The sequence below is a fragment of the Geotrypetes seraphini genome, chromosome 9 (assembly GCF_902459505.1).
Source record: "Geotrypetes seraphini chromosome 9, aGeoSer1.1, whole genome shotgun sequence".
Lineage (NCBI taxonomy): Eukaryota > Metazoa > Chordata > Amphibia > Gymnophiona > Dermophiidae > Geotrypetes > Geotrypetes seraphini.
The window spans coordinates 87,807,677-87,834,606 of record NC_047092.1 but is presented as its reverse complement, the minus strand read 5'-3'; the positions used below and the strand labels follow the sequence as shown (position 1 = coordinate 87,834,606).

The 26,930-nt window shown below is 48.5% G+C and overlaps 1 protein-coding gene across 4 annotated transcripts in view; it reads right to left on the bottom strand.

Annotated features, from left to right (window-relative positions):
• The window catches only part of MTPN (myotrophin), a 205,842-nt gene that overhangs the window by 146,197 nt on the left and 32,715 nt on the right, over positions 1 to 26,930 (bottom strand). For all 4 annotated transcript variants that reach the window (XM_033958119.1, XM_033958118.1, XM_033958120.1 and 1 more), the window contains exon 3: positions 6,446 to 6,559. In XM_033958119.1, coding sequence (XP_033814010.1) covers positions 6,446 to 6,559 — 114 coding nt within the window. The remainder of the gene's footprint in view (positions 1 to 6,445; positions 6,560 to 26,930) is intronic.

The following is a 26,930-nucleotide window of genomic DNA, read 5'->3' as shown; positions in this document are numbered from 1 at the left end:
CGGAGTTGAGACAAAGAAGCAATAACCTCTTGAAATTCAAAGTGCATTTGAGTATCCAGATAATGCAAGAACTTCGGCAATAAAGAAATAAGAAATTCCAAATAAGTGATGAATTGACATTATAATTGAGGACTTTAGAGGACATCATAGCATTTTGATAGATGCAACGTCCGAATATGTCCATAGTTTTCCCTTCCCTTCCAGGAGGAACGGTGGCATAAACCTTGGAAGGATGGGACCTCTTTAAGGGAGGACTCGACAAGGAGGGATTGATGAGATAACTGTGAGTTGTCAAATCATTTGTGATGCACAGTTTTATACCTAGAGTCCAATTTGCCTGGAACAGCTGGTATGTTTCCATGCATCGACCAAAAGTCTGATTCAAAAGCTTATGAAGTGGAAGCTGAAGAGACTCTGCCGGAGGTTGAGGAAGATGCATGACTTCTAGATACTCCAGAGTATTTTGAGCCAGTATCTAATTGAAGATCCAAGTCCACAGCCATCTAACGAAGGAAAGACGAGAAAGATAGCTGATCTGCCAATGCTTTGCCTCGAGAAGGACTCGAGAACATCGAGGCAGCCTGAGTTGAAGATGAAGCTTCGGCATCAAAGGAACCTGGTGACATGGACGAGGCAATCGAAATTGGAATATCCTCGAGGTCTGGCATCGGAGACCTCGAACGAGGAGTCAGTGGTCTAGTCGAGGTTGGAGTAGATCGAGGCTTAGAGGAAGATGGTCTGTCTTGAGAAGAATTACTATGCCTGGAAGGATGCCTCGAGGAAGGCCTCGAACGTCGGTGAGAGCTGTGTCTAGAACCAGATCTCGAGGATCGAGGAGACTTCGCCTCAGAGACGAGAGCAGCCGATGCCATCGGATGAATAGGACTAGAGGCTGTAGATCAAAATTCCAGAGGTTTGGTGGAGGAACCTCGATGCACTCCCAAAGACTCTGCTCCTTGTATAGAGTGTGAGGATTCACGTCGAGGCACTTGCAAAGAATCTGCTTCTTGCTTCACGTGCTTGGATGCCAGACCAGACACTCGCAGAGACTGCTCCCTGCAAAGAGTGTGTAAGTTCAGACTGGGGCAAAGGAAACGGCTTGACCTCGCAGGAGTCTGCTGAATGCCCAGGCTGGATAAGAGGATGCAGTTTGGGTCCCATGTTAGTAAGGAACTGAATAAACTGCTTCTCTAACATGGTCTGGAAAGAAGCCGGCAAGGATGTATTCGCATCTGAAACCGGACCACCTGCTTTGGCTGGAGGTTCCTTCGAGGTAGTGTGAGTGTGCTTTGACCTGGGAGTCTTAGACACTTTAATCACTACCGGTGGAACCGACTGCTGAGCTATCTGACCTGAGGAAACAGGGGAAGATACAGCAGAGGACGTCAAAGCAAGAGCCACTGCAAGCGACGAAGGTCTGATGAGGCTCGAGGTGGAAGCAGTAGGCGCAGAAGGGGCCTCGGCAGGAGTCGAGGCCAAAGATGCCTTCGAAGTCGAGGGATCAATAGAAGACTCCATCTCAAAGAGCTTGTCCACCAAAATACGACGACGCTTGAAAGCACAAGGCTGAAGTGTTTGGCAAGGCAGGCACGACCTTGGATGATGTTTCAGCCCAAGGCACTTGAGGCAGCGTCCGTGAGGGTCCGTAAGAGAGATCGCGCGCTGACACTTGCTACACCTCTTGAAGCCCGTGGCAGGCCGGGACATAGAAGGGAAAATAGCCGCCGCAAGATCGAAGTCCTCAGGCTGCGGCCAAGCGGCCTGTCCCGAAAAACAAACGGAAGAAGAAAATTTATTTATTTATTTTTTTACTAAAAATAAAAAAAATAAAAGAACAGCGATTCGTGAAGAAAAAAATGCAAACCGCGGTTCAGAGAATGCACAAAGGAACAAAGTTATATGCAGAGAGTCAAAGACGGACTTCTCGGCTCCGCGGAAAACTGAGAAGACATGCCCTGTGCTGGGCGGGAAGGCACTCGCGCATGCGCGGTGCGGGCAACTCAAAACTTCGAGTTTCTTCAAGCAAGTCAGCTTGTGAGGTGTCCGCTTCCGGGCTCCGTCGATGACGTCACCCATATGTGAGAATACCTGCCTGCTTGTCCTGGGATAATATAAGAGGATGTCGTCAGCGAATAGATTGAAGCGGCTCTCCCAAGTGCCTATCTTGATGCCCAGAATAATTGGATCCAATCTTATCTTGACCACCAGTGGTTCGATAGCAAGGAGAAAGAGAAGCGATGATAACGAGCAACTCTGACATGTGCCCCTTTCCAGAGAGAAGGGAGAGGTAAGGTGACCATTAACAAGAAGCCTAGCCTGGGGGAAAAATAGAGACTGAAGGGAATAGACTTAGCAGATAAAGACAGATTGTTCACTCTCTCCAAGGTAGGGAGAACGAGAGGACATTCTCTAAAGTTGAAAGGGGATAGATTCCGTACAAACGTAAGGAAGTTCTTCTTCACCCAGAGAGTGGTAGAAAACTGGAACGCTCTTATAGTGGAAAACACCCTCCAGGGATTCAAGAGAGTTGGACTAAACTTGTGTACATTCCTGCTAAACTGGAATGTACACAAGTGACACTGGACTCATTTAGAGCATTGGTCTTTGACTTGGGGACCGCCGCATGAGCGAACTGCTGGGCTTGATGGACCACTGGTCTAACCCAGCAGTGGCCATTCTTATGTGACTATGCACCCACTCCAAAGAAGTACCCTTCAGCCCGTATTGCTCCAAGACCCAGAAAAGGTATGACCATGATATGATATCAAAAGCCTTTTCCATGTCCAGGCTCACGATAACTGCCTTACCAACACCCCCCCCCCCCCCTCTCGAATATATAGCCATCAAAGCTTTAGTGAGATTCATAGAGGCATATATGCCAGGGACGAAGCACACCTGGTCCTCATGGATAAGGAGGTGCAGAAAGGCATTCAAGCGCTTTGCGAGTAGTGCCGTCAATAGCTTCGCATCTTGATTAAGGAGCAATATGGGCCTGTAGGACCCCACCTGCGAGGCATCCTTGCCCGGTATAGGAAGTAGCACGACATGGGTTATATTGTAGCTGTCCAGGCCCCTCAGAGTATAGTGTGTTGTAAGCTGAACTCAGGGAAGGCGAGATGATGTCTGAAAGAATCTTGTAATATTCAGGCCCATAGCCATTGGGTCCCGAGGATTTGGTAAGCTTAAGCCCTTTAATACCTGTCTTCACCTTCTAGCGAGTAATGGGGGCATTCAAACTCTGAATCTGGGCTTGCGTAAGCCTAGGGAGTAGGATTTCCTGGAAAAACATTTCCCTATTCATCTCTTCATAGGGCTTATGGACTTACAAGTCTTTATAATAAGTCACGAATTGCTGGTGAATATGGGCTTCGGTCTTATGGGTATGACCATGCAAATCAGTGATGGATGTAATCACCTGGCGCTTACGATATGGACGGACGAATCGAGCCAATAAGCTACCCGCTTCCCCCCCCCCCATCTATGAAGTCTATAGCGGTGAAAATAAATGTCCCGTGCAGTCCGGGCTGTAAGAATCGCGTCAACCTGTTACCAAATCTCCCGCAAGTGAGATCGATCTGCAGCCGTCAAACTACCCTGGTGACATCTATGTAATTGTTGCAGCTCCCCAGACAGCATCTGCAACTCTGCCTCCTGTTTCTTCTTCCTTCTCGCAATATAAGCTTTCGAGGCTTACCAAGAGGCCGAGGTCAAGGTCAGGTGCAAAGTTAGTGTCATAATAATCCAGCCATTTATCTCGCAAATACTAATGGAAATCCAGATCCTTGTACAAATAGCAAGGAAAACGCCAGATCCATTCAGAAGGATCTGCTGTTATCTGGAGAGATAGCAACACTGGAAAATAATCCGACAGCAGAACTTCCAAAATATCCACAGCGTCCACCACAGGCAATAAGGAGGGAGACAGCAGGAAATAATCTAGGCGCGAATAGAGGTTATGTGGGTTAGAGAAAAAGGTATAAGTACATTCCGTCAGGTATAATAATCTTCAGATATCCAGAAGCCCCAGGTGGTGTGTCAGAAAATTAGCTCCTTTACCACTGTGATCCGTGTGAAGCGTTTTTTTTTGGGGGGAGGGGCACAGTCTAGGGTAGGATCTACTGTAATATTGAGGTCTCCACCCAGGACTATTTGATATCCCGGGTGCTGTGCCAGTCTCGCCATCAACCCTGAAAAGAAACGATGACTATAAATGTTGGGGGCATAAACATTACAAAGCATCAGTCTATGGCCCCAGAGCTCCCCGAGGACCATCATAAGAACATAAGCAATGCCTCTGCTGGGTCAGACCTGAGGTCCATCGTGCCCAGCAGTCTGCTCTCGCGGCGGCCCAACAGGTCCAGGACCTGTGCAGTAATCCTCTATCTATACCCCTCTATCCCCTTTTCCAGTAGGTAATTATCCAATCTTTTCTTAAACCCCATTATCGTACTCTGCCCATCACAAATCTACCCTCTTTGTCCAGAATAACTTTATGTATGTGAAAGGGAAGTTGCTTGTGGATCAAAAAGAACCACCCCTCGTTGACAGTTGCTATAGGAAGAAAAGATTTCTCCAATACAACCCCGCCTCAATTTCTCATGTTCTACTGTCGTGAGGTGTGTTTCCTGTAGGAATGCAATATCAACATGCTCTTTGCGAAACCATATCAATACCTTCTTTCTTTTAATAGGGAATGGATCCTGTCCACATTAAGTGTGGAGATGTTCAATTTAACCATACTCTACTGGTCCCTCAAGGTAGGGTAAAGGACACCGTAGCTCCACATGTAGTGAAAAAAAGGAACCCCCAGCCAGGTCCCCTCCCTCCCGATGAACAAGGAAATGTGCGTTTCTGTACTCCCAAAAGACAGCCAGGCAGTTGCTCCTGGCAGACCACTACTGTGTTTAGATCAGAACCTAATACCCTCAAGCCGCCACGCACTCCCCCCCACCCGCTCCCAACCTCGACACCCCCAAAACCCCCATCTACTCAGCTCCAACTCCTCCCCTGAAACCAAATAGTAACAAAAGATCCCTGAGCCCTCCCCCCCCCACAAAGAACAAGAAAATGAGCAAGGTGTCAAGTCTTGTCAGCACCAGAAGTTTTCATCCCTGGAAGCCACAGGCACGATGCGAAGATAAAGGCGCGGACGCCAGTTACCATCCCAGTTACGGCACCCACGGGGGGGGAGTTCTCCATCTACATCCCTACTCCAACAGGCTCCAATCAGTGCCGTGGGAAAGGACTGCAAGAGTAGATGCCCACCAGCAAAGGTCTCAAGTTGCTAAGCAAGAAAAGGTCAGATCAACAAAGCCTTTGCTCCCTGCCACCCTGCAGCCCCCATGGAAGCCAGGCCTCCTATAAGGTCCGAGAGCACATCAGCATCCGTATGCAAAAAGCCAGAGCCCCCTCACGGAGCAGGTAACTTCTCCAAAAACGCTCAGAGGTCCACAGGGGTATCCAGGAGGACAGAGCTGTTGATGGATGGAGTTGGCCCCAAGGTTTGTGGCAGCTAGTTTACCACCAGTTGCCCAGCTCTGCATCCCGGACCATCTCCGGCAAGCCTATACGGTGGAGAATTTTGGTGGCCGCAATTCTCAGCGTCTTCTGCCTGCTCTTCAAGCACTTTCATCTGGGCCTCCAGAGAGGTGATGCGGCAGTCCGCCATCTCTGCTTTGTCCTCCTGCGCTGAAATGCGTTCCTCTGCATGTTGTAGGCATGCTGCAAGCCCAGCGATACTGTCCTTCACTTCCTGGAGGATGGAGTGGAGTTTAGATAGTTTCTCATCAAGTAGCTGAGAGATATGGCGGACGGAGACCTGCATGTTCTCCTCGTGCGAGGGCGTGGTGCTCAGTGTCAGGCTGGGAGCCGCCATGCTGGTAGGCTTTGCAGACTTGTCTTTTCTAGGCCACGTGGACTTAATGGGCATAACTGCCAAGAATTGCCGCCGCAAGCTGTGAGGGACCCCTCTAGCAATAGCCAAGGCAGTCCGGGTAAGTTATATACCGGATTTAGGAGGTGACTGGCCCTGACAAGTGCAGATTTAGGGGGTTAAGGCAGGAAAGAGAGCAGAGCTCAAGCAGGGGACATCTGGTCAGAGCGCTGCCATCACGTGACTCTCGGGAGTCAAGACTTCTATCAATTGAAGTTTCCTACAGCTCCTGGCAGGCCAGGATAGACAATACCCACCAGTCCCAGAATAAAGTGGGATTGTAAAAGAATGTACATATACCCCTGGATTCTCACATTTTATACCTGCTCAGCTTCTTGAATTTAATATATTAGTATTACTTATAAAATGCAATTTTCAGCAGTTTACAAATAAAGATTATCTTAGGTAATCTTTGAGCTAACAGACTCTTAAATATCCAAAGCTATTATCTTAAAACTAAAGAAACCAACTACAATTTGCTTAGAGATATATATATATTCTATTATTACATACATTGATATTGGCTCCTTTTGACAACAAGAATTCCAAGATCTCATCCTGTCCACAGTCTGCAGCATAGTGAAGAGGCTTTCTTCCGCTGTCCAATGTCTTGTTTACATCTGTCCCCTTCCAAATAAAAGATATAAAAGTACCAGTGTATTATCCAAGTTACGTAATTTACTCATGAGCAAACCATTTCTATATTAAGGTAATATGCTCTTGAAGCATCAAGGCAATTTTCTTTTATCTAAGCAGAGCTCATAGCCCATGCAATTTCAAGGAATTTGTAATATATTTCATTGTATTTTTATTCAGAATCTTCCTCTTTCTCCTAAAGGTGAGTTCAAAGAAGTTTACTGCATCTAATTAAAAGGTTATGATCTCTAGTACAGACTGAAGGGAAGATTCTCAAATGTTGATGGTAAAATTTGACAGGCTGCTACCGTTAATTTCAAAAAGGCGAGCCATTCTTAAAACCACACATGCAAATGAGGTTTGTGGAGGGTCACTAAATTTGAAAGTGATAATCACTGGTGATAGTGATTGGCACATGCGCAGAATAAACACACAAATAGAGACCCAGCAGACCCACCTCTTCAAAATGGTAGGCCTCCCCTTTCCTGGAGCAAACTGGGTTGTGCCAGGGAGGGGACTAAGGCTCTGACTGGCCCAGGTTGCTTAAGGCCCCTCCCATAGAAGGTCTGAGCTGTCAAGCTTTACTTTCCTGTCAATGCCTGAGCCAATCAGCACTCAGGCATTGATATTAATGACCTCGTAATACATTTGCATGGCAGAGTCGGAAACTGCTAGGAAGCTTGGAAAAGATCACGGTAAGCCATTTTGATAATCTGCCGCTAAAATACATGAACGCAAAACCAGTTGGAACCGGTTTAGCGACCATGTTAAAATTTTGATAATCTTCCCCTGATTAACAAACTGAAACAGGCCATTTTGCATATAAAAAAACAAACCCTCAACCCCCCCCCAAAAAAAATAAAAGCTATCAAACTCATACACTTCTCTAGTCAACCTCATATTAGCAGCATCAAAACAACTAACCTGAAACTTCTCAACTATCCCCATCCAGAGGTCTCAATGGCATCTCTTAAGCCAAAACATTATTAGCCCCCCCCCAAAAAAAAAAAAAAAAAAAAAAAAGAATTCATAAACCTCAGCTCTCCTGAAGTAGATCCCAAAAATAGTGATAAAACTGATATGATCCTTTGGAAACTTCTTACTCTAAGGAGCTCCTTGAGGATAGGGTGGAAGACCTCAAAAGAAAATTTACCCTCCCCCCTTGCCTCCAGCAATGGCCTGCTCTTAATTTCCTCTAACCCTAAAGGGCAGACTACAGCATTCCATTAAAAAAAAAAAAAAATACCGCTTGCACCTCTATATTTATACAATTAGTCTTAATCATCGTATTCTGAACCTTTCAGAGGTCAAAAACATGTGAATATTTAAAGGAAGGTAGATTGCTGTTCACTACTGGTCTATCACAAAGGCTCAAGATTCTCTGATCTACTTATTTTCTTTAAAAAAAAATTCCAGTTACTAAGATGCTCGATGTCGCCCTTCAAGGCCCAAATATTTTTTTAATTGCTTCTACTATACCTTCAGATTCTTTAAATATGCAGTATGTCATCACACAAATCTGTATACATTTATTATGTGCTTTTTGACTTGCAATATATAAAAGTTGCTATTTCTTAGACTGATTTAAAAAAAAAACAAAAACCCCAACACAAACAAAATGGTTTAAAATTCCAAAATTTGGGACTTCTGGTGATGTCACCCAACTACATGGAACCAGTTGGAACCGGTTTAGCGACCATGTTAAAATTTTGATAATCTTCCCCTGATTAACAAACTGAAACAGGCCATTTTGCATATAAAAAAACAAACCCTCAACCCCCCCAAAAAAAAATAAAAGCTATCAAACTCATACACTTCTCTAGTCAACCTCATATTAGCAGCATCAAAACAACTAACCTGAAACTTCTCAACTATTCCCATCCAGAGGTCTCAATGGCATCTCTTAAGCCAAAACATTATTAGCCCCCCCCCCAAAAAAAAAAAAAAAAAAAAAAAAGAATTCATAAACCTCAGCTCTCCTGAAGTAGATCCCAAAAATAGTGATAAAACTGATATGATCCTTTGGAAACTTCTTACTCTAAGGAGCTCCTTGAGGATAGGGTGGAAGACCTCAAAAGAAAATTTACCCTCCCCCCTTGCCTCCAGCAATGGCCTGCTCTTAATTTCCTCTAACCCTAAAGGGCAGACTACAGCATTCCATTAAAAAAAAAAAAAAAATACCGCTTGCACCTCTATATTTATACAATTAGTCTTAATCATCGTATTCTGAACCTTTCAGAGGTCAAAAACATGTGAATATTTAAAGGAAGGTAGATTGCTGTTCACTACTGGTCTATCACAAAGGCTCAAGATTCTCTGATCTACTTATTTTCTTTAAAAAAAATTCCAGTTACTAAGATGCTCGATGTCGCCCTTCAAGGCCCAAATATTTTTTTAATTGCTTCTACTATACCTTCAGATTCTTTAAATATGCAGTATGTCATCACGCAAATCTGTATACATTTATTATGTGCTTTTTGACTTGCAATATATAAAAGTTGCTATTTCTTAGACTGATTTAAAAAAAAAAAAAAAAACCCCAACACAAACAAAATGGTTTAAAATTCCAAAATTTGGGACTTCTGGTGATGTCACCAAACTACATGGCTGATTAGAGCACGAGCTCCAACCTTTGTAAGCTGAAAACCCCCTAATTTTGAGCTTTTCTCGACTCCCCAGCTACGCCTTTCAACCTCCTGCGTGTAGGGAACTTGCTGCGTGGACATATGCTGCTCAAAAAGAAAAGCACCGGTTTTAAATCGCTGCAGGGCGATTTGTGAAAAAGCCTGCTGCACCGCATGGGAGCGGTCTCAGAAATGGAGGACAGAGAGATGGGAGAGAGTTCGAACCCGATTCTGTGCAGGAGGCATCCCATGCTCACCATTCTGCTTCGGGAAGGGGTAAAATGCGGACCTCATGGACCTGACAGACCTCATGGATCTGAACCCGCACGGCCTTAAAAATCTGAGGTCCATGTCCATGCCACTTGTAGATTCTGTCTCTGTCAGACCTCGATGAGATTTTAGCGCTGACGGATCCGTCTCAGCATAGGGAGGGAAAAGTATTAGGATCCGTCAGCGCTAAAATCTCATCAAGGTCTTGAGGCCCGCGTTTTACCCCTTCTCCAAGAAAGGCAGAGCAGAGGGGTACATCGAGCAATTCAGAGGAAGGAAAGCAGCCGAGGCTCTGCCTCATGCCTACAGTCCTCAGACTGAACCCCGGCAGCACCCAGCAATGTTTGGAGACTTCTTTTCCATAACGCACATCCGAAACCTATGTCCCCGCTCTCTTGGCTTCTGCTCTGCCGCTCCAGCACTAGTCTCTAGCTCTGACACTGGCCAGGGATCCTGGAGTTTCATGGGATGACACTTGAAGAGACTTATCCTGATACTGCCTTGGGGCATGGCCTTAATTTGAGTTGAGTCTAGGGGTGAGGGGCAGTTTCTGCCTGCTTGCTGGTATGGTTTGAATGTGTACGTCTTGTGGCCGGGCCAGTCCCCGAGTAGGTGGGAAGCCGGGCCCGGGCCACAGGTAGATTTATTGTAGTGCCTTTTATATGGCTGGTGAAATGAAAACTCGGAAGACGGATCTTCTAAGAACTGGATTCAAGTTTATTAAAGTTTGCAAAAAGAAAAAATATCTGGGAACAGGTAATTAGTTTTGCACATTCTCAAAAGCCCAAATATGGCACAAGTCCTTATGTTCTGCCTGGAGCTTCCAGGTCCAATACACAGAGCCAGTTCACACAAAACTGAAGATAAAAGGAAAAACACAAAGATTTGGCTTCCAAGATCCCTGCCAAATGCTTCAGGCCTGGGAAACCGTTCCCAGAAAAAAAAAACCCAAATTAATTACCTTCCTTTTACTGGTCCTCTGAAGGAAAGGCAACTTAAAGTTTCTTATAAGGATTTCTCTCCCTTGGAGAGGACTGCTTCTGCCCTGCTTGTGTTCAGGGTTTCAAGTCCTGGACTGGATTTCTGGGGGAGTTAGCATGAACACTATATCTTACTCTCCCCTATCTCCATGGCCTCTCCAGGTTCACTCTCTTCAGCAAGACTGTTCATTTCCCAATCATTAGCCTCTTGGCCCAGACTATTTCTCCACCCGGTAACCTCAGGTTCTCTATCCCAACTACCTCCTTGCCTGTGGGTTAGCTCTTTACTAACCGGGTCTCCTTCTTGCCTATCTCTGGGATCACCCACCCAGGATTTCTCCGTCCAAGCGAGATACCTTCCAGGGCTCTCAATCCCCCTCCTGCTGGACTGTCTCCAGGATAGGGTCCTAGGCTGAGGCACAGGTACTCCGTGGTAGCTGCAATCTTTCCTGGCTGATGGCTGATTGGGATTAGCCACAGCTGTGTCTCCTAGTTGCTTCCTGCTAGTCTGTATTGGAGGCTTTTTGACCTGCACTCCCTTAGGGCTAGCTTCACCCCCTCCTGGGTTGGGCTTTGGTTTCACAGCCGAAGGAAAGGAGTAATAGGGGGAATAATTAGGTTCTAATGCCCTCCCCCTCTGACTCTTGGGCTGTGCTATCACCTGTCTTTTCTCTTCCCTTCCTGGCTGTGCTGGCTGTCCCAGCTCCGTGCCAGGTTTTCCCGGGACCAGGACTTGGTGCATGCTGGGTCTTGTAGTTCTTTTGGCTGGGACAGGGGCTTCCCTGTCACAGTCTGCTTGGATGGGATGGATGAGGCATAAAGCACAGTTACTTACTGTAAAAGTTGTTATCCAAGGACAGCAGGCAGCTATTCTCACATATGGGTGACGTCACCATCAGAGCACGGATGCGGACAGCCTCGCAAGCAGACTTGCTTGTAGAAACGTAGAAGTTTTGAGTCAGCCGCACCGCACAAGAGCGAGTGCCTTCCCGCCCAGCACAGGGCGAGTCGTCTCAGTTCAGATAGCTAGCAGAGAAGCCAACCAGGGAAAGTGGGTGGATTGTGAGAATAGCTGCCTGCTGTGCCTAGATAACAACTGTTACGGTTAGTAACTGTGCTTTATACCAGGACAAGCAGGCAGCCTATTCTCACATATAGGTGACCTCCAAGCTAACCAGAATGGGATGGTGGGAGTGTTAGCAACTTAGGAGAATAAATTTTGTAATACTCTGACCAAAATGGCTATCCCATCTGCAGAAAACATCCAGACAATAGTGAGAAGTGAAAGTATGAACTGAGGACCAGGTAGCAGCTTTGCAAATTTCCTCAATAGGTGTAGATCTGAGCAAGGCCACTGAATCTGCCTTTGCTCTGACTGTGGGCTGTGACTCGACTCTGTAGTTGTAATCCAGCCTGGGCATAGCAGAAAGAGATACAAGCAGCCATCCAGTTGGAGATGGTACGCTTAGAGACTGGATGTCCCAACTTGCTTGGATCAAAGGAGACAAAAAGTTGAGGAGCAGTTCTATGTGGTTTGGTACGTTCCAAGTAGAAGGCCAAAGCATGCTTACAGCCCACAGTATGAAGGGCTGATTCTCCATGATGAGAATGAGGCCTTGGAAAAAAACACACTGGAAGTACAAAAGATTGATTGAGATGAAATTCTAAAACCACTTTAGGTAAGAATTTAGGATGAGTACGGAGGACCACCTTGTCATGATGGAAAACTGTGAAAGGTGGATCAGCAACTAATGCTTGCAGCTCACTGACTCTTCGAGCAGATGTGAGGGCATTGAGAAACACCACTTTCCAAGTGAAATACTTCAGATGAGCCGTATACATTGGTTCAAACGGAGGCTTCATCAATTGAGCAAGAACAACATTGAGATCCCAAACCACTGGAGGCAATTTGAGAGGAGAGTTGACATTGAAAAGTCCTTTCATGAATCTGGAAACCACCTGATGAGCAGAGAGGGGTTTCCCTTCAATAGGCTGATGGAAAGCAGCAATTGCACTGAGATGGACTCAGATCGATGTAGACTGAAGCCAGAGGTGGATAAGTGCAAAAGAGAATCTAGAACAGAAGATAAGGAGGAATCTTGAGGCTCCTTATTATGAGAGATGCACCCCGTAGCAAATCTAGTCCATATTTGGTGGTAGCACTGTCTAGTGGCAGGCTTTCTAGAAGCCTCTTACAGGTTGAGAAAACTGAAGAGGAATTATGTTGAGAGGTACCAAGCTGTCAGGTGTAGAGACTGCAGGATGGGATGAAGTAGAGATCCTTGACTCTGTGTAAGTAGAGACGGAAAAACTAGTAGAAGGTATGGCTTCCTGCTGCTGAGTTGAAGTAGAAGGATTACCAAGGTTGTCTCGGCCACAAAGGAGCTATCAGAATCATGGTAGCATGATCATTCTTCAACTTGAAAAGAGTCTTGAGAATGAAAGGGAATGCATATAGAAAAAGATTCATCCTTTCCAGTAGAAAAGCATCTGCCTCGAGGCAATGAGGAGAATATATACTAGAGCAGAACTGGGGCAGTTTGTGATTGTGGGGAGCTGCAAAGAGATCTATCTGAGGTGTTCCCCACTGCGAAAAAATGTGATGAAGACGCAAGGAACTGAGTGTCCATTCGAGAGGTTGCAGAACATGACAATTTGTCCGCCAAACAGTTTTTCGCCCCTTGCATATAGACAGCTTTGAAGATAGTGTTTTGGAGGATTGCCCAATCCCAAACCTTCAGAGCTTCTTAACAAAGGGAGGGAGATCCCATCCCCCCGTTTGTTGACATAGTACATGGCTACTTGGTTGTCCGTCTGAATGAGGACTACCTGGTCATGAAGATGTTGAAAAGCTTTGAGAGCATTGAAGATCGCTCCGAGTTCCAATAGATTGATGTGACACTGACAATCCGTACTGGTCCAGTGGCCTTGAGTACGGAGACCATCGAGATGAGCCCACCAAGCGTAGGTCAAGGAATCTGTTGTGAGGACCTTTTGATGAGGGGGCATTTGAAACAGCAAGCCTCTGGAAAGATTGGAAGAGAGCATCCACCAGCAGAGAGAGTGTCTCAATGAGGGAGTAACTGTAATGTGTCGAGAGAGTGGGTCGCAAGCTTGCGTCCACTGAGATGCCAGGATCCACTGAGGAATTCTGAGGTGAAGTCTGGCAAAAGGAGTCACGTGTACTGTGAATGCCATGTGACCTAGGAGTATCATCATGTGTCTCACTGAGATTGAACAATGGGAAGACACTGCATGACAGAGTTGAAGAAGAGCCTCCAGACGTTGTTGCAGAAGGAATGCTCTTAGTTGGATAGTGTCCAGAACAGCTCCGATGAACTGCAGATTCTGAGAGGGCTGAAGTTGGGATCTGGGAAAGTTGATTTTGAATCCCAAGCTTTGTAAGAACCACGTAGTCCGTTGGGTCGCTACAATAACACCCTGAGATGTTGAATCCTTGTTGAGCCAGTCGTCTAGGTAGAGGAACACCTGAAGACCATGGTTCCTTAGAGCTGCTGCTACCACCACCAGGCACTTGGAGAACTCTCTGGGAGATGAAGCCAGGCCAAAGGGTAGCACTCTGTATTGGTAATGCAGATTCCCCACCCGAAATCCGAGATATTGACGGGAGGCCGGATGAATGGGAGTACGAGTATAAGCCTCCTTGAGATCCAGAGAGTATAACCAGTCATTTTGATAGGGGTAAAGGGCATCCAGGGACAACATGCAAAATTTTTGACTAAAAATTTGTTGAGCCCTGAGATCCAGAATGGGTCGCAGATTGCCCATCTTTTTCGAACCAGTTCCTTTGGAACAGCAGATGGCACGGAGACGAAGCAGAGTTTGAGCTTCCTGAAGAAGGGCGGTCTGGGATGAACTGGAAGGATACTCTCTTGGAGGAAGCTCTGGTGGAACCTGAGTGAAATGAAGAGCGTATCCTTCCCTGATGATTGGCAGCATCCAGAGGTCGGATGTTATGGTCTCCCATCGGTGATAAAAATGATGGAGACGACCTCCTATGGGGGGGGGGGGGAAAGAGAGGACAGAGACAGAACGATGGAGGTTATGCTCTGTTTTAAATAGTCAAAAAGGCTGCACAGCCTTAGGTGCAGCAGAAGGCTGAGGTTTCTGTTGCTTCTGTTACTGTTGTTTCTTGGGAGGCGCTCGATTGTAAGGAGCCGCCCTCGGAGTATAACGCCTCTGGAAAATTGGAGGAGGGCATGAAGGTTTCACAGGAGCTGGCTTAGGCTTTGGTCTGACAATGGAAGCAAAAGATTTTTCGTGTTCAGACAATTTCTTGGTGGCTGCCTCTATGGATTCATCAAAGAGGTCACTGTCCGCACAAGGGATGTTAGCCAAGTGGTCCTGAAGATTAGGGTCCAATGGTGCAAAGCCAGGCCAAGTGGCGCATTGCTACAGAGAAAGCAGTTGCCCTGGCTGACAATTCAAAGGCATCATAAGAGGACTGAAGAAGATGCAATCTGAGTTGTGACAGTAGCAATAACTTCTTGGAATTCAAAGTGCTTCTATGTATCGAGGTAATTGAGAAATTTGGGAATAAGATCAATGAGGAACTTGAGATAAGTAACAAAGATAAAATTATAATTAAGGACTTTGAAGGACATCATAGCATTTTGATAAAGACGACATCCAAACTTGTCCATAGTTTTCTCCTCCCTTCCAGGAGGAACAGTAGCATAGACTCTGGAAAGATGGGATCTCTTTAAGGAGGACTCCGCAAGAAGGGATTAGCGAGACAATTGCAAATTCTCAAACCCTTTACAATGCAGAGTTCTATACCTGGAGTCAAATTTGCCTGGAACAGCAGGACTGGTATAAGGGGTCTCCAGGCAGCATGTGAAAGTCTGAGACAAAAGCTTGTGAAGAGGAAGCTTAAGTGACTCTGCAGGAGGTTGAGGGAGATGCATGATCTTGAGATACTCCTTAGAGTACTTAGGACCAGCATCTGATTGAAGTTCTAGGTCATCAGCCATCTGCGAAAGAAAAGCAGAGAAAGACAGCTGATCCGCCAAGGCCTTGCCCCAATAGGGACTCGATGACCTCGAGGCAGCCTGAGTCGGAGGTGAAGCCTCTCTAGAGAAATGACCATCAAAAGAATATGGAGACTTGGACGAGGCAATGGAAGCAGCTGAGTCCTCGAGGTCTGGAAGCAGAGACCTTGATCGAGGAGTTGGTGGTCTGGAAGAGCTGGAAAGTCTGAAATGAGGTCTAGACGAAGAAGGTTGCTCTTTGGAAGGAGACCTATGGCTGGATGGATGCCTCGGTGAAGGCCTCAATCGATGACAAGAGTGGTGTGTGGAAGCAGGTCTCGAGGAGACTTCGCCCTAGAGATGGAAGTAGGCAATAATATCGGTGAATGGATAGGGCTAGAAGCAGTAGATCAAAACTCAGGAGGTTTAATGGAGGAATCTCGAAGCACTCCCAAAGACTCTGCTCCTTCTATGGAGTATGAGGATTCCTGTCGAGGCACTCGCAAAGAATCTACTCCTTGCATAGGGTGAGTAGATGCCAGACCAGACACTCGCAAAGACTCTGCTCCTTGCATGGAGTTTGAGGATTCCTGTCAAGGTACTCGCAAAGAATCTACTCCTTGCATAGGGTGCGTAGATGCCAGACCAGACACTCGCAAAGACTCTGCTCCTTGCATAGAGTGCAAAGGTTCAGCTTGAGGCATAGGCAGAGACTCGACCTCGCAGGAGACTGCCGATTGCCCAGGCTAGATTAGAGAAGACAGCGTCGGCCCAAATTTGGTCAATAATTGAACAAACTGCTGCTCTAACATGGTCTGGAGAGAAGCCGGCAAAGATGGATCCATGTCTGAAACCGGACCACTTGCTGCGGCTAGTGGCTCCAAGGTGGTATTGGAGATATGCTTCGACTTAGAAGTCTTGGAAAGCTTGAGGACCACTGCCGGAATCTTCTGCTTAGGTATCTGACCTGAGGGAAGTTCAGGGGACGAGACAGCAGATTTACTTGAGGAAAAAGATGTCCCAAACGAGGAAGGCTGATGAGGCTCGAGGTCGGAGTCGTGGAAGCAGGAGGACCCTCAGTGGAAGATGGGACTGAGGCAGCGCTCGAGGTCGAAGGTGTGACTGCAGAGTCCATCCCGAACAGTTTCTCCACTAAAATCCGACGACGTTTGAGGGCTTGAGGTTGAAGAGTAGCACAGCGCTCGCACGACTTAGGATCATGGTCAGGCCCAAGGCACTTGAGGCACCAACGGTGTGGGTCCGTGAGTGAAGTCGCATGCTGGCACTGGCTACACTTCTTGAAGCCTGTTGCTGGCCGGAACATAGGAGGGAAAATGGCCGCAGCAAAGTTGAAGCCCACAGGCTGCGGCCAAGTGGCCTGCCCTGCCAGTCGAACGAAGAAAAAATAAAGTCTTTTTTTTTTTTTAAACTGAAAGAAAAGAAAACACAGCGATTCATGACGAAAAGTACCACAAACCGCGGTGAGAGAAGGCACGAAGAAGAAACTTTAGCGCAGAGTGTCAAAGATGGACTTCTCGGCTCCGTGAAAAATTGAGAAGTGAGGAGACTTGCCCTGCGCTGGGCGGGAAGGCACTCAAGCATGCGCGGTACAGCTAACTCAAAACTTCTACGTGTCTACAAGCAAGTCTGCTTGTGAGGCTGTCCGCATCCGGGCTCTGTGGATGATGTCACCCATATGTGAGAACAGGCTGCCTGCTTGTCCTGGGATAAGTAGGGTATATGAGTATCTGAGTGCTTGATTGGGTGGGGGGGAGTTGGTGGGTATGGCTGAGATTGTATGTGAGGGAAGGGGGTTTGGGGTAGGGTATGATGTGACAAGGGGGGGGAGAACGTTTTCTGAAGTCTTGGCGGGAGATAGACGTGGTAGGGAAGGGGAGTGCTGGGGGGAATGTCTGCGTGTTTGGGGATTGCCTAAGACATGGGGGGAGGTCGGGCTGGTAACAGTATGGGTTTGCAGTTTCAATGTTCATGGTTTAAATATCCCTTGTGTTATGCCCATGGCTGGTCAGGGCATGGCATGTGTGGCCACTTTGGCTACTGGATGTGAATATTTATGTCTGCCTTAACTCTGATTTTAACTTTGGTTCAACCCTGTTACTGAGAACATACGTGGATGCATCCTGTATCGTTTCATGTCTGTGCTCAACTTTGTCTCAACTCTTGTTATCAGGAGTATATCCTGCTATAGTTGAAACTAAGGACACGGAATCTGAAAACCACTTACCTGCATGTGAGACAGACTTGCAACTAACAATTTGTAATAGTGAATTCAGCATTTCTCATGCTAAATAAGACTGAGAGTCACAGCCTGGACTTTGGATCTTGCTGCAGCCTCGGGAGATCCATGTCTGCACCTACCTATTGATTGCTCAAGTCCCCGGTCAGCATCAGGAAAGGCCATGGCAGACATAGTGAAGATTTCTAGTTGGTGTATATAGATATTCTCTGCTCCTATCTTGTATATCAGTGTTTTTCAACCTTTTTACTAAACTAAACTAAACCTTAAGTTTATATACCGCATCATCTCCACAGATGTGGAGCTTGGCACGGTTTACAAGAACTTAAAATATAGGAAGAGAAGGAAAAAAAAAGGTTTACATGAACTTATATATAGAAGAGAAGAGTAAGGGGAGATAGAATTACATTTTAGTGAAAAGCCAGGTTTTCAGTTGCTTGCGGAATAATTGGAGGGAGCCCAGGTTCAGCAGCGGGGTAGTAAGGTCGTTCCAAAGACCTGTGATTCTGAAGAAAAAGGATTTTCCCAGTTTATCTGCATAGCGAATACCGTGTAGACACCCATGGACAGGCAAAAATAAATGAATTATTTTGTGGACCGGCAAACTACTAATACTAAAATTTAAAAATCACGTTTCCGCCCCATCTCTGCGAGCTCGGTCCCCGCAAATCAGCTGATCCCATCAACACAAGCCTCAGTTATGATGTTATATTGAATGTATTTTATTAAAGTGTAAAAAGAAACAATATTCTGTACAATTGTCATTTTATAAATACAAATAATACAGAGCAAGGATCAATAAACCCTTGTCTCCCCTCCCCTTCACATATATCCCCTCTACTATCAAGAAAACTGAACAAGCCAAATTATTACAGAATGCTACACCAAAATATCATGCTAACAGAATACTGCAGTCACACATGACAGGAATAATTTTAGGGGAGTGCAACTAGGGCAAATGCCCCCTGGTCAGAGAGCGCCCTAAGCCAGCTGGAAGCTAAAGAAGCACTGCCTGGGCTTTGCAGTCCCCAGTTATGTCTAACACTAGCTCTAGCAGGATATATATTTCAAATCTGATATATTCTAATCACAAAATAGAAATAAAATTATTTTTTCTACCTTTTGTCATCTCTGGTTTCTGCTTTCATCTTCTTTTCACTCTCTTCCTTCCAGCTCTGCCCTCTCTGTCTCTTCAATCCAGCATCTGCCCCTTCCATCCACTGTCTGTCCTCTCCCCCTTCCATACGGTATTTGTCTTCTTTCTATGCCCCTCTCCCCTTTCCATCCAGCCTGCACCCCCCTCTCTCCTTTTTACATGATTCATTCCAGCTTCACTGCTCTCTTCATTTTTCTCTCTCCTACACCAGATCTACCATCGTTGTCCCTCTCTGCTTATTTTTCTGCTGACCCCTTCCCATCAATCTCTCTACTTTATCATGCCTGTCTCTCCCCTTCCCCTCCTCTAATCTCCCTGCCAGCTGTTTCCTTCCTTTTTTCCTTCTCCCTTCCCTCCTCTTCCTGTCTAGCAGTAACTCTTCCCTTCCTCCCCTCCCAGCAGCATCTCTCCTTCTCCTTCCCTCCAGGTCCAGTAGCAGCTGTCCCATTTTTTCCCTTGCCCAGCAGCTTCCCAGACTCCTTTCCCTCCTCCCCTCCCAGCAGCATCTCTCCTTTTCCCTCTCCAGTAGCAGCTGTCCCTTTTTTTCCCTTGCCCAGCAGCTTCCCAGACTCCAATAGTGGCTTTCTCCCCTCCCAGAAGCTCTCCTTACTTCCCAGCACAGCGATTCAGGAAGGCAGCCTCGGGTCCTTTGTTAGGTCGCGCCGCCACTGAGGAAAGAGGAAGTTGCATCATCAGAGGCAGCCGCGACTCAGCAAAAGCCCCAAGGTTGCCTTCGTGAATCACTGCGCTGGTAAGTAAAGGAGAGCTGCAGAGAGGGGAGAAAGCCACTGTCGGAGGCTCCCCATGATCTCTACGGCCCAGCATAGACCAGCTGAAAATAAGTTGATCTTGCCAGCCCTGCGCAGACTGGCAGGAAATTGAAGTTAGTCAATCTTGCCAGCACTGCGCGGACCGGCAGAAATTTCCTGCGGACCGGCGGTTGAAGAACAGTGTTGCATATTATTTGATGTCTATCTGCATTATTTGGTGACGATCTGATGTTTATGCAATAAAGGATCATATTACTCTACTGCCTTCCTTGTGTATTACTTTTACATACCCTTTGTTAGAGAGAAGCCTGGCAGTACACCGTGTAAGAAGCAGTTGTTAAAAGAATTTAAACTTTTGCATGTTGATGTGGGTAAGGTGCAAGAAACACATTTCTTGAAAACAGGAGAGAAAAACTTTTCTCTGCCAATGAATAATGGGTGAAGTGTTGGGCATCGAATAAGCAGGAACGAAAGAAATCAGGTGTGGGGATTGTTTTTGCTAGAAACTTAAAGGCTCATACTGATAAAGAATGGAAAAATGAGGGAGGGTGGTGGATCATTTGGGTAGGGAAGTTGAATGGTTTACAACAGGGGTGCCCAAATTGTCGATCGCGATCGACCAGTAGATCGCAAAGGAAACACGAGTCAATCGCATTGCCTTTGCAACGTTGTTCTTCCTGCCTCCCTAAGCCAGGCCAGGCACGTACAAGCGCCGGACTCACAAGCCTTCATCTCCGATGTCTTCTGATATCAGAGAGGAAGTTCTGGGCCAACCAATCGCTGCCTGGCTGGCTTAGAACTTCCTCTCCAACATCAGAATTGACGTCGAGGTGGGGTGAGGGGGAAAGCTTGTTGGTCTGGCGCTTGTACGTGCCAGGCCTGGTTCAGGGAAGCAGGGAGAAATCGGTGTGGTAGAGCAGGGGAGAGAGAAAGAAAGACAGAAATAAAGGGGGGCAGGGGGAGAGAGAGAAAGAAAGAGACATAAAGAAAAGGGGAGGGAGCAGAAAGAAAAAGGCAGAAAGAAAAAAATATTAGATTTACAGAAGGAAGTGCAACCAGAGACTCATGAAATCACCAGACAAAAAGGTAGGAAAAATTATTTTATTTTCAATTTAGTGATCAAGTTTGCTAGTGCTGCACCACGCATGTGTGTGCCTTCCTGATCCACTAGAGGGTGCATACCCTCCTCATGGTCCTCAGTTCAGATAGCTAGCCAAGAAGCCAACCTCGGGGAGGCGGGCGGGTTGTGAGAATATCTGCCTGCTGTCCCTGGATAACACCTGTTACGGTAAGTAACTGTGCTTTATCCCAGGACAAGCAGGCAGCATATTCTCACATGTGGGTGACCTCCAAGCTAACCAAAAAGGGACGGAGGGAAGTTGGCAATTCAAGAAAACAGATTACGCAAAACCGACTGGCCAAACCGGCCGTCGCTCCTGGACAGAGTATCCAGGCAGTAGTGGGAGGTGAAAGTATGAACCGAAGACCAAGTGGCAGCCTTGCAAATCTCCTCGATAGGCGTCGACCTGAGGAAAGCTACAGAAGCCGCCATCGCTCGGACTTTATGTCCCGTGACTCGACCATGCAGCGCGAGACCAGCCTGAGCGTAGGAAAAGGAAATACAAGCAGCCAACCAGTTGGACAAGGTGCGCTTGGAAACTGGGCGTCCCAACCAATTAGGGCGAAGGACAAAAAGAATTGAGGAACCGTCCAAGGAGACTGAGTGCGTTGAAGACAAAAAGCTAACGCCCTCTTACAGTCAAGTGTGTGAAGCGCCACCCCGCCAGGAGGCGAGTGGGGCTTCGGAAAAAAGACCAGAAGAACAATGGAAAGATCGAAAGGAAAGTCCGAAACCACCCTGGACAAGAACTGGGGTTGAGCACGCAGGACCACCGTGTCATGATGAAATACAGGAAAAGACGGGTCCGCAACCAGAGCTTGCAGCTCACTGACTCTGCGAGCAGACGTGAGAGCAACCAGAAATACCACCTGCCAGGTGAAGTAATTCAAAAGAGCTTCATCAATGGAATCAAATGGAGGTATCACCAATTGAGCCAGGAACACACAAAGATCCCAAACCACAGGAGGGGCTTTGAGCGGAGGATGTACAATGAAGAGATCCCTCATAAAGCGGGAAACCGTCGGATGGACGGAGAGCAGCGTCCCATTCAGCGGCCGATGAAAGGCAGCAAATGCACAGAGGTGGACTCGAATAGATGTAGATTTGAGACCAGACCGAGACAAGTGCAACAGATAATCCAGCACTGAAGGCAAGGAGGCAGAGAGCGAATCCATGCGGTGCTCAGCACACCACGCAGCAAATCAGGACCATATCTGGGAAAAGCATTGCCGAGTGGAGATCTCTCGAGAGGCCTCGAGAACACCCCCACCGACTGAGAGAAACAGAAGGAGGGAGGCACGTTGCGAGGAACCAAGCTGATAAGTGTAGAGACTGCAGATTGGAATGCAACAGAAACCGCAACACTGAGACAGCAGAGACGGGAACATAGGTAGAAGCTGAGTCTCCCTGACACGCTGGAGGAGCAGGGAGAACCATGGCCGCCAGGGCCACAGAGGAGCCATCAAGATCCTGGTGGCGCAGACCGACAGGAGGTGTATCAAAGACCCGAGAATCAGAGTAAATGGAGGGAACGCATAGAGGAATCTGCCCATTCCATCGAGAAGGAAAGCATCCACCTCGATGCGAACCCGGGAGAACATCCTCGAGCAATATCGAGGCAACCAGTGAGTGAGGGGCGAAGCGAACAGAACTACCTGTTGGGTTCCCCACCGAACAACCACATGCCGCAGAGTCTGAGAATGGAGCAACCATTCATGCGGCCGAAAAAGGGCGACTCAACGTGTCCACCAGACAATGCTGCACGCCCCGGAAATACACCGCCCGAAGAAAGAAGCAGTGGTGTAACGCCCCCTGCCAATGACGAAGGGCTTCCCTGCAAAGTAACAGGGAACCTGTACACCCTGGCTTGGTCACAGAATACATCGCCACCGAGATGTCGGGATGCACCAGGACCCCGCAATCTCCAATAACGAAAATCCACCACGGCATTGTAAATGGCCCGGAGCTCCAGCAGATTGATGCGGCTGCGACAGTCCGCACCCGACCAAGGACCCTGAGTCCGAAGGCCGTCGACGTGCACCCCTAAGCCAATGCCGAGGAGTCCATCGGCAGAACCTTCTGATGCGGGGATACGAAGAGGTGGCCCACCAACGAAACAAGCGTGTCAAGGAGGGAGGCACCACACTGTGCTGGGAAGCGGGATCCCGATCCTGCCATCACTGAGATGCTCGGGTCCAGCGGGGAACACGAAGATGAAACCAGGCGAACATCGGGACATCCACCGTGGAGACCCCTGATCCCAAAAGGATCAGCATCAGCTCGGCCGAGGCCGAAGACCGCTGAGACACCAGCCGACTCAAGCGCCGACAGGCAGCCTGCCGAGGCAGAGGCAGAAAAGACCGGAGGCGGACCGAGGACAGAGGGGCCACCTTCCGGCATAAACAAACAAGGGCCTCCCCCTGAGGCCGAGACAAGAAGGAGCGCAGACAAACTGGGTCCAGGTCTGCCCCGACGGACTCCCGAGACTGGGGCGGGCAGAGTCTGACCCACTCCCGTACTAGAAACTAGTGCAGGTCACGAAGGGCCAGGACCAGACGCAGATGGGAGGATGGGAATGCCCAACCGACAGAAGTGAGGCTATACTCCCGGTGCGTAGACACGGAGACACCCCTCCCGAAGGGAGGGGAGGAATCCCCAGAAGGAGAGCAGCCCGGAGGCTATGCGAGAATAGACAAAAAGACGGCCAGGAGTCGCCGAAGCCGGCGGCTGAACCCTAACCCAGCGCTGCTGCAGCTATTGCGGCTGCTGCGAAGGAGGCCGAGATAACACAAGAAAGGTATCCGGAGGGCCCCTCCGGAGAAGGAGTCCAAACCACCAAGGCAGACGGGATTTAGCTGAAGGCGTCCCGATAGGCGAAGGACCGGTCGCGTTCTGAGAGGCGGTTAGTGGCCACCGCAAGAGAGGCCTCAAGAAGCGCAGAACTCATGCAAGTAAAAGCGGCGAGACGATCCTGGAGGTTCGGATCCTCAGCCACACTCTGCGCCAAGCGAGATGACGCATGGCGGGAGCAATAGAGCCGGAGCAGGGAGAGAGTCTCCTCCAGGAAACCAAACTCCGCACTACAAGATTCCGTCACGGCTGCCCAGAATGAACCGAAGAGAAAGCGGGGAACCCTCTCGAACAGGAGCTGGAGACGCCGAGGCGCAAACCCGCAGTCGACACCGAGGCCCAAAACCTCAGCCGCTGCCGAGGTAAAAAGCCCCCAGCGACGTTGCGGCACCAAGCCACAGTCGACTTCGAAACACAAGGCCACAGCCAACCAAAGGGCACAAAGCCCCAAGCGACATCAAGTCACAAAGCTCCCGTCGACGGCACGAAGCCTCGGCAACGACGAGGCACAGAGCTCCAGCCGACGATGAGGCCCCCAGCCTCAGTCGACGTCGAGGCACAAGCCTCAGGCAACGTCGAAGCACAAGCGTCAAGTGACGCGGAGCACACGGCCGCAGCCGACGTCGAAGGTACAAAGCATCCGCCGAGACACCCAGCCTCAGTCGACATCGAGACCCCAAGCCCCAGTCGACATTGAAGCAGAAAATCGAAGCACAAATCCTTAGACGACGTCGAGGCACCCAGCCGCATTCTACATCGAGGCACCAGGCCGCAGTCGACGTCGAGGCACCAAGCCGCAGTCGACGTCGAGGTACCAAGCCGCAGTCGACGTCGAGGCACCAAGCCGCAGTCGACGTCGAGGCACCAAGCCGCAGTCGACGTCGAGGCACCAAGCCACAGTCGACGTCGAGGCACGAAGCCCCACACGACGTCGAGGCACGAAGCCCCATACGACGTCGAGGCACGAAACCTCCGTCGACGTCGAGGCACGAAGCCTCCGTCGACGTCGAGACACGAAGCTTCCGTCGACGTCGAGACACGAAGCTTCCGTCGACGTCGAGACACGAAGCTTCCGTCGACGTCGAGACACGAAGCCCCAGTCGACGTCGAGGCACGAAGCCCCAGTCGACGTCGAGGCACGAAGCCTCAGTCGACGTCGAGGCACGAAGCCCCATACGACGTCGAGGCACGAAGCCCCATACGACGTCGAGGCACGAAACCTCCGTCGACGTCGAGGCACGAAGCCTCCGTCGACGTCGAGACACGAAGCTTCCGTCGACGTCGAGACACGAAGCTTCCGTCGACGTCGAGACACGAAGCCTCCGTCGACGTCGAGACACGAATCTTCCGTCGACGTCGAGACACGAAGCCTCCGTCGACGTCGAGACACGAAGCCTCCGTCGACGTCGAGGCACGAAGCCTCCGTCAACGTCGAGGCACGAAGCCTCCGTCAACGTCGAGGCACGAAGCCTCCGTCAACGTCGAGGCACGAAGCCCAGTCGACGTCGAGGCACGAAGCCCAGTCGACGTCGAGGCACGAAGCCCAGTCGACGTCGAGGCACGAAGCCCAGTCGACGTCGAGGCACGAAGCCCAGTCGACGTCGAGGCACGAAGCCCAGTCGACGTCGAGGCACGAAGCCCCAGTCGCGGCTGCTATACTAATCCCTGCCGTGATTAGTATAGCAGCCGCGGCTATGGCCGCAAGTCTCCCCTCCCCCCAGTGATCACAGCAGGAGGGTGCGCAACCCCTTCTGCCGACAGAACCTGACCCCCCTGAAGATAGTGGCAGGAGGGTATCCAACCCCTCCTGCCGGACCCCCCAACGGCCCTCCCGACGATCACGGCAGGAGGGTACCGAACCCCTCCTACCAGCCCTCCCAATGAACCCCCCCACCCCGGAACCCTCCTTGGGCTTACCTGCAAGTTGGACCGAAAGGCTCCTTGCACGTCCGGCCAGCAGGCCCGTCTCCGTCCAAATGAGGCGGGCCCACCCCTCCCCTGCCCAACCCACAGGATCCTAGGGCCTGATTGGTCCAGGCACCTAAGGCCCCTCCCACTAAACCCGATTCTGATTCCGGCATCTGCAACATGGACGTCGGTTACAGAATCGGGTTAACTTTGGGCGGGTGTAGGCCCGATTCTGTATAGGATGCCCAGGACTGGCATCCTATACAGAATCCGGGCCTTGGTCTTTATCTGCCATCATGTTTCTCTGTTTCTTGCAACCAGAGGATTGTTACAGCTAGTGGGGCTTGGGGATTCCCCACAAGCTCATGTATTTTTAATTATTTCAGTTGACATGGGGGGTGGGGATGTGGAGACTAAATGTGCCCACCAAGTTTGCCCAGTGCCCCATCCAAAATTTGAGGGCTAGCTATGCCTCTGCTCTCTTGTTCCCTATCACTCAAACTTCCTCTGTGATGTCCAGCATTTCTATCCTTCCCTCATCCCTCTCATAATGCCTAGCATTCCTCTCTTACTCTCCTCCTCTGAACTCCTTCTTCTCTCTCCTTCCTTCTCCTTACCAATCAGTTTCAGCATCTCTCTCCTTCATGATCTTCACTATGCTCTCCTTCATTCCCCACCTCAGTTTCCTGAATCTTTCTCTCTTGATTTCTTGTAGATCAGTGTGTCTTTTCTTCCTGTCCTGCTTCTTGATCTCATAAATATCTGCTCTACCTTCCCCCCATTATCCATAGCATCTCTTTTTTCCCTCTTGCCCCCCCCCCCCCCGATTGTCCAGCATGTCTGTTTTTCCCTCTTACTAGTTTATAATTCCACTATCCAGCTTATTTCCTATCTTTCTTAACTCTTCCCCTACCCCATGTAGTTAAGGAGATCTATGCAGTTTGCAAATAGCAAGCCAGTGCTTATTTGCAGTCCAGAGAATGAAGAGCTATTTCACCAGGATGAGAATGAGGGTTAAGAAAAAAATACTGGAAGAACAATCGATTGAGATGGAAATCAGTGATGAACTTTGGTAGGAACTTCAGATGAGTGTGAAGCACAACCGTATCATGATGGAACACTATGAAAGGTGGATCCGTTACTAACGATTGAAGTTCACTTAATCTTCGAGCAGAAGTTAGGGACAAGAGGAAAAACTACTTTCCACACAAGGTATTTTAAATGAAGCATAGACATTGGTTCAAAAGGAGGCTTCATCAATTTAGCAAGAACCACATTAAGGTCCCAAACCACTGAAGGTGGCTTAAGAGGTGGTTTGACATTGAAAAGACCTTTTATAAATCTGGAAATTAATGGATGAGCAGAGAGAGATTTTCCATCCACTGGTTGATGAAAAGCATCGATAGCACTGAGATGGACTTGAATGGAAGTAGATT